At 44.0% G+C, this 16,222-nt stretch overlaps 1 protein-coding gene across 1 annotated transcript; it reads right to left on the bottom strand.

Moving 5' to 3' along the window:
• Positions 1-1,008: 1,008 nt before the first annotated feature.
• On the bottom strand, positions 1,009-1,680 carry LOC147429459 (uncharacterized). Its single transcript, XM_086495023.1, has 3 exons — positions 1,438-1,680; positions 1,243-1,344; positions 1,009-1,141 (listed from the first exon to the last, which is right to left on the bottom strand). The coding sequence occupies exons 1-3, from the start codon at positions 1,678-1,680 to the stop codon at positions 1,097-1,099; spliced, it is 390 nt and encodes a 129-aa protein (XP_086351149.1). The 3' UTR covers positions 1,009-1,096.
• Between the last annotated feature and the right edge of the window lie 14,542 nt (positions 1,681-16,222).

Below are 16,222 nucleotides of genomic sequence, written 5' to 3'. Positions count from 1 at the left end.
CCACCACTCGAGATGCCATCCCTGAGGTAGAGATTACCCGCTTCTCCTCTATTGTGGTGGGTGGGGAGGAGTTTGTGTTTATGCACGATCTGGAGAAATCCTTTGAGCTTCGCATGGATGAGTGTTTCGCCATCCTCGATGCCCATGGAAAGTTTGAGCTTGATACCACCACCTCCCATGACGATGATCTCCTACTGCCCATGGGGAATACTTTGGCGGACACAGTGGCGATCGCACAAGCCAAGGTGGCAGCGGTCGAGCCCGCCAAGGTCTCTGAGGAGGAGTTTGTGGCAGTGCAAGCCATGTGTTTGGCTAAACGCGCAAGACTGGATTCACCACCACCTGCTGCAACACCTGTTTTGCTTGATCCAAATGGGAAGTCAAGCGTGGATCTTTACTTGCACCCGGATGCCGATGAGGAGGATCGTAGACAAGAGGTATAGATGCTCACTTACATTTGATTGTTACAAATGATTTTGTTAATGTTATATCATAATTCTGTGCCATACACTACAAGAGGTTGTGTGCTCTTGTGACGCTGTTAGCGACGGAAATACACTGGGTTTTTATAACCCCCGGCGTCGCTAAAACCGTCGCTACGAGCGTCGCTACGAGAGCGTTGCTATAAGCTTCGCTATATAGAGACGCTCATAGCGACGGTTATAGCGATGTTTACACAGAAGACTATAGCGACGCTCATAGCGACGCTACAGAGCCATAAATAGCGACGCCCGAGAGAAATTTTTTTTGGTGGCAGGGCATTGAAGGCCCTGCCACCCATCAGCCATATTGTACTTGATTCACTTTTTTAAAAAAGTGCAAGGGTAGATAATAGACCCAAAATAGTCACCCACAAGACGCATTGTTTGCAAAATTGACAATTGTACACATCATAGGCAAAATGAATTGATTGGCAAATGTAATAATGACAATTGTACAACATCATAGGCATAAAGAATTGATTGGCAAAAGGAACTGCGGTGACAAATGTAATAATATACATGGTTCAAAAACACGTATAAAATCCGTCTCATGATACATAAGCTATGAGAAACCCTAAACTAATGCTATCTAGCTACGGCTAAACTGACGTCGTCTAGTCAGACGTCTCATCGCGTCCAAGCGGCGTATCTGTCGGATTCTGCAAAAAAAGACAATAAGACAGCTTTCAGTAAGTATAAACATATAACGACATTTATAAAACAATACAAAAAATAGAAAAGAGTAAACCCTAATACTAACCATGCCGCCGCGAGAACTGAGAATGTCCATCAGGGCGTTTAAGCCCTTCCTGCCTGCGTACTCGCGCTCGTACGGTGTGGGATCACGTCCTGTCATTGACCACTGTCAAAACATACAAAGATTTCATTATGTTAGAATTAAAAAACTCATAAACCCTAAACTATCGAACATAAAGAGCAATGCAAAAACACTTACAAAATCGGCCTCAAATGATGCCCATCCACCGCTCCCCAAGTGGTGCGAGCTCCCTGCCTCTACTCGTGCTCTGGCTGCATCCTTTTGTTGCTTCCACTTGTCGGGATTCTCGCGCGCTGCTTTCTTCGCATTCTTCCAATCTTCTTTGGCCAGCCAATCTGGCTTGTTCCACCCATTCTTGATTGCTTTTTGCACTTCGGAACGCTTGTGTTTGCAGTATTCGCGCATTCGAATCTTCATCATGTCTTCATTGAAGCGCTGATCCCGTGTTGGAATGGGAAACTCATCATGAAGTATGCTGATGACTCTATTTTTTAAATCACTTGGTACTTCACTCCATTTGTTTAGTATGTAGTGTCTAAACAGCTGAGAGCAAAGACCACGCATGCGCGAGATCACCTTCTTGCCGTCATCATCCATGATGATGCCGCCGTTGAAGTCGACGGAGTAAGACAAGCCCTCTGGCCGGTGCGTGAACCTGGGTGTCCCGACAGGGGTCTCTAGCGGCGTGTCGATGGGGGTACGGACGTCAGGTGTCTCCACCGGCGTCTGGGCCCCAAAGCGAGGAGTGTCGAGTGGGGTGGCTCGTGGCGGAGTAGGTAGAGGTGTGTAGCTTCTAGGAACAGTCAGCCGTGCAAAACCTGGCGTAGATGGCGATGCTGTGGCTGGTGTGGAGGCGGGCAAAGAAGGGGAGGGTAAAGAGCCTCGTCGAACACGAGGCGGTGTGGAGGCATCGGTGGCGGAATCCCCACAACAACCGCCACCGCCACCACTAGAGCGCCGGTGTCTAGACGAGTGTGAAGCTCGTCTCGTCGACGCCGAAGCTTCGGAGCGCGCCGAATGCTCCGAAAGAGAGGGAGATGCGGATGGAGTAGGAACGCGCGATGATGCGCCAGAGCGATGACGCTCCACGTACCACTGTCTCTGCTGCGGTGACAAAGAAGAAAGAAACTCCTCATCATCCATACCTGCATTAAACACACGAATATTTAAACTTAATATTGAATGAATAGAGTAGACAATGACGCAAAGACCATTAAATACAATGACGTAATGACGCATATAAATACAATGACGCAATGAATTGAGTGATAGAAGAGGCAAGTCGAAAACTCAGAATTTTCAATCAAAAGATGTGAGCGCGAGTAGAAAAGAGCGTTATACACCATGGAAGGTACTTAGAGAGCCAGAGCTTTTACAACACGGAGCAAAATTGTTCAAATACAATATTTGTGGCTTTAAGAGATCTCTCTCTCATCCTCGCATAACTCAGCATAACTTCCTATATCTATATAGAGCTCTCCGTTTAAACACATATCCTCTGTTTCATTTTGTAGCTCCTCTGCATGCACCCCATATAGAGTAGTAGCATCTTGATGCTCGTCTGGCACCACCGCAGCGGCTTCTGATTGAGCATCTTCTCTGATCTCCTCCATTGATGTCGTTGTGATTGGCACATGGTAGCCTTCATACGTCCTTGCACTACGAGGGGCTACCTCTATGACGTACCACCAGTTTGATGTAGACTTTGTAGGATGAAATATTACCTGCCAGAGCCACATAACTTACATGAGAGCTTTCAAGCACATAACTTGTAAAAGGGGGATGTTAACTATTTACATACTTACTTGTTCACAATGCTCGGGTAGTACGAAAGTGTCTCTTAGGTCAGTCCATTTCTTAGTAGAATCCACCTCAAGAAAACCAGACTCTCCTCTACGCACAGTAGCGTTGCGACCCTCCATGATTATCTTGAACCATTGCACGTCGAACAAGTCGACAAAAAATCCTCTGTAATCGATCCTCAAAATCTCTTGCAGCGTGCCGAAGTAAGTGAGTTCCGCCACCACAGGATCTGCATCAGAGGAACGTCGTCGACTAGACTGTTCAAATTTTGCCATGATTCCACAATCTTGAGTAAAACGCTTTTTGTCGATTCGTTCCACCCTAAAATGTCGACCTTTACACCATGCTGCTGTGTATGACTTATACTACAACGAACAAAGATTATGAGTGGCCGTTCAAACGTTTATAAATAAAGTCACTTGCTAGTCGTACATTGCAAACTTACCTTGGTCGCGCAACCCCGAGAGTACTCCCACTCTTCCTCAGTCACTTCGTCACCGCATTGTTGTGCGCTTTTCAATTGGTTGTGCAACCATCTTAAGCTCATGAAGGTTGGTAGGCTCTCCAGAACCGCTGGATAGTGCATCGGTGGTCGTCTTCCCCGTCTCCACTCGATTCGTGCCCTTTGTCGCTCTTGCTTTGCATCCTCATATTGTGAAATCCACTTTTGCATCACTGGATTGTGAAGCATGCAAAATCGGTTGATTTTAGCCTCTAGATCTTCCGTCATCTTCTTCTCAACACCGAGATTGCACATGACAATCCCAGATATGCGCTCATCATCTATGGTTCGCCATAGCGTGTCCCGGGCTTTATCAAATCCGTCTAGCCACTCTCCAATGTACACTAGGGACTCTGATACCAACCAACCTTCTGCCATGCTACCCTCCGGACGTGCCTTTTGACGCACATATCCCTTAAGCGTTTTCATGAAACGTTCTAAGAAGAACATCCATCTGGAATGAACTGTGCCAGCTATTTCCACCTCATCAACTATGTGAACAAGAAGATGCACCTGAATGGTTAGCATGGTAGTAGGAAAATGTTTCTCAAACATGCACACAAGCTCCGCAGCATTTAGTTTGGCGAATGGTATGGAGTCTACGTTGATCTCCTTTTGTGAGATCCATTGCACCAGCTTTGCAAGTTTGTAGATTGTGTTACGGATGTCGAGAGACAAACATCCCTCAATGGCAACCGGTAAAATAAACTGTAAAGTATGTGCAGCAATGATATTAAAGTCCACATTTTATGCAATGATATTAAAGTCCACTATGAACGTACCTGACACATTTTATGCCAATCGTGTGACTTCAAACCGGTAAGCTTTCCTTCTTTAGTAAAACACGTTCGGAGCGAGTGCATTACGCCAGTGGGGGTCCGCAAAGATCGAATGGTCTCTTTTACTTTGCGTTCTTGGGCTCCTGTGAAAATCCATGGTGCTTTAGGGAGTTTTATCGATCCATCAGACGCTGTTTGCGGCCAATATTGCTCCATACGATCCACATTTCTAAGGTCAACTCTGGCTCCCAAAGTATCTTTCTTGCCGGTCAGATGGTCCCATAGTAGATTACCCACATTCTTGAATATGTGCATTGGATCGAGCAAGTGATTGATCATGAGTCGGGGCCAGTATGGTAACTCGTACCATAGAGATAGTCTCTTCATCCCTGGAGGCAATCCGTCATCGCACATCTCCTTCTGCTCTAACCATGCTTGTGCAGACATCCTTGGTGGCTCTCTTCCCAAAAAGCCGTCGCGTAACACATGATTCTCTGGAAGATACGCTTGATGACCTTCGTAGATTTGCTTCTTCAGTGAGGGTGCCCTACGTGCATTCAGTCTAGGTCCACATGTGACACATGCTCTGTATCCGCTTGTTTGAAGCCCTGCATGTATACACATGATAATAGATCAACTATGGGAAAAAACAAGATTTACAGTGTCTGAGTGAGGAGTGTCAATAGATCACCTGAGCATTCTGTTAGCCCGGGATAGTCATGCATGGTCCACATTAGAATGCCTCTGATCAAAGCATTCCGTCGTCCTGTGTGTCGGCTCATATCCACCACCTCTATGCCAATCCACAATTGTTGTAGCTCTTCCAATAGTGGACGAAGATACACATCCATATTCCCCACTTTATATCGCCCTGGCACAATCAAGCTTAGCCATAGGTGCCCCTTCTTCGTAGTCAACCACGGGGGAATGTTGTAGTTGACGATGACAACGGGCCATACACTGTAAGATGTTGATCTTTGACCAAATGGATTTACGCCATCCATAGCCAGGCCTAAGCGCAAATTTCGAGCTTCCCTGGCAAAATCCGACCATGTTCCATCTATATGTTTCCAGGCTGCGCAATCTGCAGGAATTCGTAGCACACCATCCGAAGATTTATTCTCCTCATGCCATGATGCTAGGGCGGCCATGGACTTACATTCGAAGAAATGCTTGATGCGAGGAAGCAGAGGAAAATGTCGCAAAACCTTTTGTGGAATTTTTGTCCCGTGGAGATCTACTCGATATCTTTCGGAATCACATTTCGGACACTTCTCCATGTCTATGTATTCCCCTCTGAAAAGAATGCAGTCATTAGGACAAGCGTGGATAGAATTGTAATCCATCCCCAAGTTTCGCAAAATCTTTCTTGCTTCATCTCGGGAATCTGGCATCACATTGTCAGCTGGTAGTATGTGCTCTTTAAGCAATCTACACAACATAAAAATACGATACAGTCGTGTAAAAATCTATCAGATCATTATACATTTAGAGTTTTATTAAAGTAAACTAATTGTAATAGATCACCTGAAAAGCGCTGTGACGCTAGTGTCACTCCATCCAAACTTTGCCTGCATGTTGAGAAGAACCAGGAGTGCTTTCAATCTAGACATACGTGCTCCATTATACAATGGCGTATCGGCTTCACTTTTCATATCATCATAGATAAGCCTTTCTGAATCCATGATCGTCTCGATCATTTCATCAATCTCGGGCTCAAACATTGCCTCGTTGGGAATGTGCTCTGCATGATCATCCCCCGAGCTGTCAGAGGCTACATCTTGTGGCCTCACATATGCTGCTTGACCAAAGCGCCTGCGAACACGTCTATTGGGTTGCAAGATTGCTGCTTGTTGGCCAGCGTCAGAGTCCGACGAGTTATAATTGGCAACAACTCGATCTATAATAGATGGATCGAACTCGCCAAATTCGCGAACGTGCTGCAAAGAAACACGTCTTGTCCGTCGCACAGCATGCTTGCATTGATTACAAGGACATAAGACCCTCGTTGAGAGATAGGTGTTTCGGTTGGACGGTCCCACATCCTCGTCACTACTCATAATGAGGATAAAAATCTTATAACCTGGACAACAAATTTAATATTCTATTGGCATTCTTCGTCTTATCTCTCTCTCTCTCTCTCTCTCTCTCTCTCTCTCTCTCTCTCTCTCTCTCTCTCTCTCTCTTTACCTCACATTCTCTAGTCATGTCCAATCCCGCACACCTCGGTCTAGAGGTGCACGGAGATCAGAACCACCGGGTTATAATCTCGTCTTTATTGGTCAATACCTATATTTGTGGGTACAAGAAATCTACACACCCACGTCTACATGATACTGCATGTAGTGGAAAAAACCCCTTTGCCTCTTCTCTAGCTGTAGCACTTCACAGCATCTTAACATCTTTTCACAGTAGATCTTTTCACTGTTCGTCTAACTCTAAACCCTAAACCGTAAGTAATTCTTGCGTGGACTCGATCTAACGTAAATAAGCGTAAATCTAAATAAACGTAAATCTAACTAAAAATAAACCTAAATCTAATTTAACGTAAGTCTACATCTAACCTAATCTTTAACGTCTTTTGGGATAGTTTCCTACGACGTTAAAACTCTCTTCTTCTTGTGTGTGGGTAAACCTAAATAAACCTAAGTCTAATCTAATATAACATAAATCTAAATCTAACGTAAATTATGTTATATTAAAAACAAAGAACTAAACTAACATGGATTATAAGAACCTTAAAACTGATTTAACACATAACTCGGCAAGAGTTGGCATTCTCATCACTAAAGATGTGAGAGTTAACTTCCGGCGGTGACGCTGCCTCATCTCCATCCACATCTGACGACAGCAATTGGCCCTTTAGACCGTTCTTGCTCTTGTTACTAACTTTGAAGTTGCTGTTGAATGACTAGAGGTTGTCTAGATGGTCATTGTGTCGGGGATGTAGTGACTCTTGCCACCCTGAAGATCCACCTTCTTCCCTATCTTCTGAAGACATTTCACCAGTACTTTTGGATCGACGGAGCCCACCATGAGTGAAGGCAGCAATACCCTATATTCCATTGAGGGCTTTCTTCACCCGCTTCATGCAGGCATCGCAGTCTATGGAGACCTAAATCTAATCTAATATAACGTAAATCTAAATCTAGCGTAAATAAACGTAAATCTAGTTAAAAATAAACCTAAATCTAATCTAATTTAACTTAAATAAACCTAAATCTAATTTAACGTAAGTCTACATCTAACCTAATCTTTAACGTCTTTTAGGATAGTTTCCTACGATGTTATAACTCTCTTCTTCTTGTGTGTGTGCGCGTGTGTGGATGTGTGTGCCAATAAAAAGAGATAAATGGTATAACCTTTCTATCACCCATGCCAAGTATGATAGATTGATTATGCCATTTCCCTCTTGAATAATAGGTCTTGAGTTCAACTCCTCGTCGGCTAGATCTTTAGGTGTTTTAATTTTAATTAGTTTCCTACGACGTTAAATTAGTTTCTCTCTCTTTCTCTCTCAATGTGTGTGCGTTTTTTTGGATCGTATGCATGTTTTCTCTCTCTTTTCCTCTCTCAATGTGTGCGTTTTTTGTTTATGCATGTTCTCTCTCTCTTTTCCTCTCTCAATGCGTGCGTTTTTTGTTTATGCATGCTCTCTCTCTCTTTTCCTCTCTCAATGTGTGTGTGCATTCTTTGTTTATGTATGTGTGTGTGCGTTTTTGTTTATGTTTGTACTCTCTCTCTCTCTCTCTCTCTCTCTCTCTCTCTCTCTCTCTCTCTCTCTCTCTCAAAAACACTATGTGTGTGTGTGAGAGAGAGAGAGAGAGAGGGAGAGAGAAAGAGGGGAAGGGAACATGAGAATGAGGAGAGGGAAGGAGCATACCTGGCTCTCCTTCCTCTCCTCGTGTGTGTGTGTGTGTGTGTGTGGAGAAGAAAAAGAGAGAGAGAGAGAGAGAGAGAGAGAGAGAGGAAGAGCGTTACCTGCTCCTTGCTTGAGGGCGCCAAAAAACTCAGATCTGAGATCTGAGTTTTTGGGCGTGCTCGGTTATTTTTTTAGCCCAGCCGGCGTCGCTATGAGCGTCGCAAATTTCTTTGTAAATTTGCGACGCTCATAGCGACGCCGGGATTTTTTTTTTTGAGCGTCGCTGTGTGAGCGTCGCTAATATGAATAGCCTCTTGTAGTGATATCTCAGAAAACCTATGTTCTGCAGGATGTTCTGGAGGTTGACGCCTGGGCGCAATGGTCAGGGGGGAGGAGGACGCCGTTCGGACCTCAAGCGGCACTTGCTCACTACCTCGTCACACTTCCCACTGGTGTCGTGGTGTTTGTCCATGCCGACTACTCTCCCAATGGTCGCTACAACATTTTTGCTCTCCGTTCACTCTCCAAGGCGTTGTGTTTAACAACACTTGCCCAAACGGCCAACCTTGTAGTGCTTGTAAAGAAAGATTTTGCAATATCCACTTTTGGTGTAAACTTTCGCGGGCGCCTTATTGCCCATGTCGGCATGAACCAAGCTGTAGGGGTTAATGACACCCAAGAAATCACAACCACTTTACTTAACAGGGAGCCACCCCAAAAGGCCAAGCGCCAGAAAATTGTAATTAGAAAGATCCTAAAGCAAAAGCCGGATATCATGTAAAGCATTGATTTCTTTAATGAAACTACTTTTTGCTGTCTATGACTCTCTTTCTTGCAAGGTTTTGAATTTCTTATATGTTGGGTTTCCATTGTGTATGAGAAGCACCATAATTTTTGCTATGACTACTAAAGGGTTTGGCAGGCATTAAAATTTAAAAAATGTATACTTTGTTATATCTAAGCTTCCAAAGTTATGTATGTGCCTAGTAAAGGGCTTGGAAGTCCCTAAACAATGCTGCCACAAGGGCGCGCATTATGGCTTTCCATCAGCAGATGAAGTGTGCAAATGCGCGCCCTTCTGGCAGATGAAATTGGACACATCTAAGAGCATACCCAAGTACAAAACAGAGTGACAAGGCATTAATACCCAGTTGCAAAAGAGAAACACATGGATACCCAGGTAACCTTAAGCCCATCTTGCCCCAGATACCTAAAGATGTATTAACAAACCACAAAACTGTGGCAATATCTAAACCCTTCTTGGAGAATAGGAGCATATCCAGTTACAAAACAGAGTGAGAAGACAATAATACCTAGCTGCAAAACAGGAAGACATGGATACCCAGGTAACCTTAAGCCCATCTTGCCCCAGATACCTAAAGTTGTATTAACAAACCACAAGAGTAAACTTTGTGGCAATATCTAAGCCCTTTCTGGAGTTTAGGACTGACATGGACTAAGGGGGGATGAATTCCAGCAGCATCTATGCTAATTGAAGCATTGAAGCAAACAAAACATACTTATTGCTTGTCAAAATTTCCTGGAAACCACTGGAGAGTGTCAGCAAAGCACTAGGAGAGGCTGCCACAAGGGCGCGCATTATGTCCATCCATAGGCCTCTGGAAGCCCCAAATGTGTGCCCTTGTGGCAACCAACTTGGGGGCATTCCAAGACATTTTGAACACTTTGTAGATGTTTTTGCCATGCAATAGTGAGTCACATAGCATGGATACATCAGGAAGTGCATGCCCCACTTAGCGAAGGTGCTAAACGTAGGCAATTTTTCACAATAACAAGCTAATTGCTACATACATACAATAGAAGGTAGACAAAACTTGAACCACTGCTACATTGCATGGTGCAGAATTAAAACAATACAATGCGCACTGGGGTATACAATAAAAGACGCTTATATTCAAATTCTTTCCAATACAATGCACAGAGTGGGATATAGAATCAAAAGACGCTTGTATTCAAATTCTTCCCAATCTTGGAGTTCCGTAAATACAAAAAGGTTGATGCCTAATTACAAGCTACTCCTCATGGCGCAAACGGCGAGCAAGCTGCATATCCTTGGGCATAATGGTTACACGCTTTGCATGGATGGCACAGAGGTTAGAATCCTCGAATATGCCAGTTAAATATTGCTCTGCTGCCTCTTGGACTGCCTCTATGGCCACGGCGCTCTTCCGAAACTGAGTGTTGTACAATTGCAAAACCTCCTTGCATAGCCTTGCAAAAGGGGCCCTCCGAATCAAGAGCTCGGTGCTCTTTTGATAGTGTCGAATCTCCGCAAAAGCACGGCTGCACTTTCGTACCTTCTGAGGTCGACGTGGAGGTGCATTTTTGGCACGAGTCGGGGCAGCTTGCTTCCTCTTCTTGTAGACAATGCTCTTTCTCTTTTTTTCCTGCACAGTCACTTCCAACACCTCATAATCGGATTCCACCCACTCTCCATCTGATTCGTGCTCTTCACTATCGACCGGATGTGATGGTGTAGGTCAACTCCCTTTAGGAAGTGTCTTACCCCCAATAGACATGTGAGCCTGATAAGTTTGTATTTGGATGCCAACCCATGGGGCATCTTCATCCGTTTGTGTCTCTTCAGAGCCTTCTGACGGCTGCTTTGGGCTGTTTGTTTCTTTTCCCTGGTCGCTCTCATCCTCCCTGTTGCCATCAGAATCGTTGGAGTCCAATGAATAGACAACAAGACGATGCTTCCGTCTCTCTTTTGCTGCTGTAGAGGACTGGCCATGCTGATTTGAAGCTCCATCTTCTTTTGTGTGGACTTCACCTTGAGCTTGTGAAGTTCCAGCTTCTGTTGCTATACCTTTGAGTCGTTGGCTATCCGGCCCCTCTGGATATGCAATCCTAGCCGTTTGTTTTGTTCGTGCCATGGTTGCACCTAGTAGGGAAGATGACAAAATGAGCCCCTTCAACCTTTAAATAGGTTTTTTTGAGATTTGGGCCCTTTCACTTTATGCGGCCAATTGAGTGAAACTCAAATAAAGCAATTGAATTGAACAACTAAACCAGGATCATGCGAACGGCTGATGCGACGCCCAAACGCTGCCTTTTCGATATTTAGTTGCACGCCAAGCTTCGTGGCTGAGGGACACTCGCGAGCGTTTCCACTTCTCGGATGCTGCAGTACGGGAAGCGTTGCGTAACTGCTTTGCTAACATCGATTCTCTTTCTTTCTCAATAGTACGAGTTCTCCCAAAGGTGTGCCTAAAAAACCAATTAAACATCTCTTGGAGGTAGTTGGAGTGTGAACTACCACCACCATGCCGAGCATTCTTGAAGTAGACTCCTTTTGCTCGATAGTGGGTTTTCTCCATGCCTTGTGTACTCCATATATCAAGCGAACCATAGCGGTCCATGAAGTATGCACCATGCGCATAGAGAATGTGCTAAAACAACCAAAAAGGAGATAAGCGAATAGAAAAGTTACATTTTCAAACATTGCATATGTATTAAGTCCGTTAAAATAAACCATGTAGTGTGTAATCTTGCTTTCAGACCATCCGTCCTTAGCGGCCTTTGTGAATTCATAAAGCACCTTCTTGAACTCCTCTCGCTGCTCAACGGTGGTGCTTGAAAGATTCATCAATTGCACAACCTTTTGAAAGGATGACCATACTAGCTTGCGTTGGTTAGCAACCTCCACATTGGGATCTTTGTCCGTCGTGCATGAACACAAATCTTTCCACAACTCCCACCGCTTCTCACTTACTAGATCGACACTTGCCTTGGATACCTACATTGGAGACTTTGACATCTTCTTGAAAAATCGACGTGCTTCGGCTCCATTCATGGAAACCTTCTGTGCCACCTCATATGTCTTCTCCCTACAAGTCTCTGCTACAATGTTCACCCTTGATCGGTGACATCCAATCTCATTAAGGAGCGTCTCCACCCCCTGCAAGGAGTCTTTTGACCGTTGAAGGGGCTTCATTGTGAAAGCATAATCAATGTGATGCTTTAAGATCCTATCAAATATTCGCATAAACGCATGCAATGTGCAAAAGTGAACATTGTTGAGGGAGAAGGGAATTATGGGGTTCCACCCAGGATCTTTGCTATCCCTATTGGGCACCTGCAGCATATCACATGAAAGAACCGAACTTTGCCACTCCCTATTTATATGGTCATCATTATCATCGTCCTGACCTTCCACTTGAGTTGCTCGACTTGTCTTGTGCCCTTTCGTACAGAATGGATAGGGAAGTAAAGAATTTGCACCTTGTTTGCATCCAAGCATGCACTTTATGGTATTTAGATCACCACCTAAATGCCATTCAACATCAAACTCCCCACGTCTTGGAACCATGAGCTTCTCACTGTTTATTTGAGCTTTAATGACCTCTATGACCCATGGGATTCTACTGAAAATCCATGCAAGGACTTCATGTGTCTCTTTCGGAACTTCAATTGCACCAAGCCACCATATATCCTTCTCTGATTGCACACTAAAAGAGGGCTTTGTCGCTTCACTCGAACTGCAAGATTGCTTGGCATAAGCTAGGGCTTCATTCATAAGCGTAATGCTCATTCTCTCCAGCTTTCTCCCTTTAACAATTACACACTCATCCAACTTCAGCACGAACACAAGCTTGCCTTCAAGAACTGCCAACAACATAAAGCCTCAGAATGCATGTAGGCAACTCTAAACTAACCTGCATCACTCAAATTGTAGAAAACAGCCATGGACTGTTGCAATCGTATCAAGTCCACAAAGATATTGTTCAATTTGGTGTAAAAAAACCCTTCGGTCCGCAACACACTGTTAGAAACAGCACCGCTTCTCTTCCCGCGGCCCTTCCTTCCTTGTGATTTGCTACGGAGCGGCTGAAGAGGCATCGTGTCTTCAATATACAAGTTGTCCCCTAATCGGTGAACAACATCTTCATTTGACACCTTCTTGGCAATCTGCACTCTGTGAGGAAGTGGGAATAGGTTTTCCATGACTCCTCGACTTCTTAATGCATCTTTTAACACTTGATGTATTGCTTGATAGCCCTTGGTACTAATTCCAACAGCATCACAAATATCCTGAACATCTAGATCAGTGACAATATTAGAAAAATCTCTAAGAACTCTCTTAGTGATTGCGTCTTTCAAGTGTTTTGCCTCTGGAGCATCAAGCACCCCAATAAAATCCTCTTTGTTGAAACAAGAATGAAGTAAAGTAGCCCTAGCTGACGCATTCTCGCCGCCGCACGTTTCTTGGACGAAGTTCCTATTGCCCAAAACAACAATGATGAGCCGTATTAAACTTAAACAACATGAGGGATAGAACATGTTACCTCATAGCTGTCACCCTTCGTTTGCTTGCACCTCCACGTGGTGCAAGAGTCTGAATTTTGGACAACTCTCGTTTCCTCACCCTACCTCCCATGGCAGTACTCTTCATGTGTGAAAGAGTATCCTCAAGCTTTTTAATTAAATTTTCCTTGGTTGTGATGGTGCTCTTTGCCTCCTCAAGCGCACTAGTAGCTATTTGGATCTGAGCTTGAAGATTGTGGAAACTCCCATTGAGCAACTGCCAATGACACAAGTAGATCTCGGACCGCGCAATCTCGTGTTTGTTGAGTCTCTTGCAGTAGCCCAACAAACCTTGCTCTCCATTTCCAACGTATTGCAACAGTGATGGAATGTTTGTAAAAGACGGATGAACATTGAGAGAAGGATCATTTGGATACAAGCATCCGTCTGTCCAGAGATCCACATTCTTCTCCCCTTGAGCGCTGAGTTCGTTGGCTAAAGTTAATGTACCCAAGCATGTTTTCTTTGTCGGAACATACTCTTGAGGTAGGCGTAGGAAAAGCCCTGGAGACCTACCGCGTGAAGAGCTTGTTGGGACATTGGTCACGTCGTCAAGAGGCATTGTAGGATGGAGAGATGGAGCTTGAAGGATGGAGAGATAGAGCTTGTAGGATGGAGAGATGTAGCTTGAAGGATGGAGAGATGGGTGCGTAGGTGCACCAGCAGGTGCAGGTGCAAGGGGGATGGGTGTAGGAGAGGAGCTTAGATTAGGAGAGAGTTTTCAATTTTGGGGGGAATTTTCTAAAAGTTTGGAGGGAGTCAAAAAATGTTGAATTTTGAGTAATTTAACTTAAAAATCTTTTTTTTATTATGTGTATATGTTGGGGGTACTTTTTAGGGGGGAATAGAGTTTTTTTTTAAGTTTTTGAAAAAAAGTCATTTTTTTTACCTCTTTGACCCACGGATTTGCTTAGGTGGCATGGGAGAGTTAAGAGGCCACTTACAAGTTGGCCAAAAAGGTAGAGAGAGAAGACCCCCTACTTTTCAAATGGTTTACCCCCCCCTTCCCTACTTTTTAAATGGTTACCCCCCCCCCCCCCCCCCCCCCCCCCCCCCCCCCCCTTCCCCCTACCTTTTTAGGGGTCAAAGGTGGAGGAGACCCTACCAAAATAGCCCCATTCAAAGCCTTTGTCCCCCTTAATCTTGGCAGGCTTCCTTTAAATTAGGGATTCTTACAAGACCCATGGAGAGTCCATTTTTTTCCTAATGCAGTTAGTAGTAGTGGAAGTTGACAATTGACAAAGAGAAAGGGAGCATGGATATTTGCTCTGTAGATCTACCAAGCACATCTATAGAGGTAGGGTTACATGATTTTGATGACACAAAAGACATGAAAATTCAAGGGAGGAGATTCAAAGATGGATTTGAGAAGTGCTCAACCCGTCACTTAAAGAATGTATGCAATATGAACTCAAGGTACTTGAGTTTGTGGCACTTTTGATGATCACCCCTGATGAGGTTGTGAGAAACCATGGACATGAAATGATATCCATTCCACTGATGAAACAAAAAGAACTTTTATATGAAAAATGAGGATGTTGCTGACACTAGAGCCAAATCACCAAGCGGAATTATAGGGGTGTACCTCTAACAATAGAACATACACTACCTATTCTTGAAAATCAAGCCCTATGGAGGAAAGGGTGGTTTGAGAAGCGCCCAAGAGATGAAACATACTACAAAAATGTGCCACAAAGTCTCAAGATCAATCCAAATTTCTACCCTATCAATAGATGACAATCGCAGGATAATTTCTATGCATGGCAAAGCAAAAGACCCACGATGCTCAACTATCCGGTTCTCATGCATAAAGCCAATGGGTAATTTCCCTCCATCAGAAAGGTACATGGTCAACAATTTATAAGGAGTCATCAACCAAATGAGATAGGTTTCAAATTTGACATACCAAATGCTGATGAAGATTGCCAAAATGCATCACCGCATTAGAAACAACAAAAACCCTTGGCAATTGTTCCTCAAAGGCACCAAATGATTGTGCTAGAATCTAAAGAAAGAGATCCCCAGCAACAATGCGATCATGGGATTGTATGCTCGAGTCATGTTTTTGCACTCTCACTACATGCAAACATTCAAAGAGGCATTCATGATAGGGTTCTTTGACCTTGATTCTTCCATATTCAACCCAATGACAAAGAGTATTCCTGCCCGACATAAAGCTTAAGCAAAAATCCCTTCAAAGAGCTAGCAACAAAGGTGGATATTGAAGCAAGAGAAAAAAAAGTTACTTTTCTAACTCAGACAATGGAGAAGCACCAATTGTATTACTAAAGAATGACACAATCAGTTCAATCTAACAAGCGACCAAAACAGGCAAGGAGACAATGTCATAAAATCTTATATCTAACTAACCCAAATGGTTTTCTCATGTTAAATTGATTATTTAATATGGGAGAATAAAAGGGAACAAGGGCTAGAATATAGGTATGTGCTTAGATGCATCTCAACACGGGACCAAAGGTAATGGGTCCAAATAGGAGATGGTCTATCCAAGAGCAATGTTAATGGAGCTTAAAGACCTTAGGGTTAGCTTCATTGAAGACCTCCAAAGGTTAGTGTTTAAAAGTCCTTTGACCTTAGGTAATCTAGGGATGAGATTGAGGTGTGAACCCGGCCCAAGCTTGAGGTGCTTGTTGTGCTTAATGACTAAGGTGCTTTAGGTACGTGTCC

This window comes from Adiantum capillus-veneris, chromosome 22, assembly GCF_014529385.1.
Source record: "Adiantum capillus-veneris isolate H3 chromosome 22, ASM1452938v2, whole genome shotgun sequence".
Classification (NCBI taxonomy): domain Eukaryota; kingdom Viridiplantae; phylum Streptophyta; class Polypodiopsida; order Polypodiales; family Pteridaceae; genus Adiantum; species Adiantum capillus-veneris.
Note: the sequence above shows the minus strand (reverse complement) of the source record. Positions and strands in the feature narration are given on the sequence as shown.

What these genes read in the sequence shown, in the direction of transcription:
- LOC147429459 (XM_086495023.1), bottom strand. Translation starts at nt 1,680, where the DNA reads ATGATGAAGATTCGAATGCGCGAATACTGCAAACACAAGCGTTCCGAA. An exon ending in CATCATTTGAGGCCGATTTT is followed by an intron (nt 1,345 to 1,437) that starts GTAAGTGTTTTT and finishes ATGTTTTGACAG; the next exon opens with TGGTCAATGACAGGACGTGA. An exon ending in TCAGTTCTCGCGGCGGCATG is followed by an intron (nt 1,142 to 1,242) that starts GTTAGTATTAGG and finishes CTTTTTTTGCAG; the next exon opens with AATCCGACAGATACGCCGCT.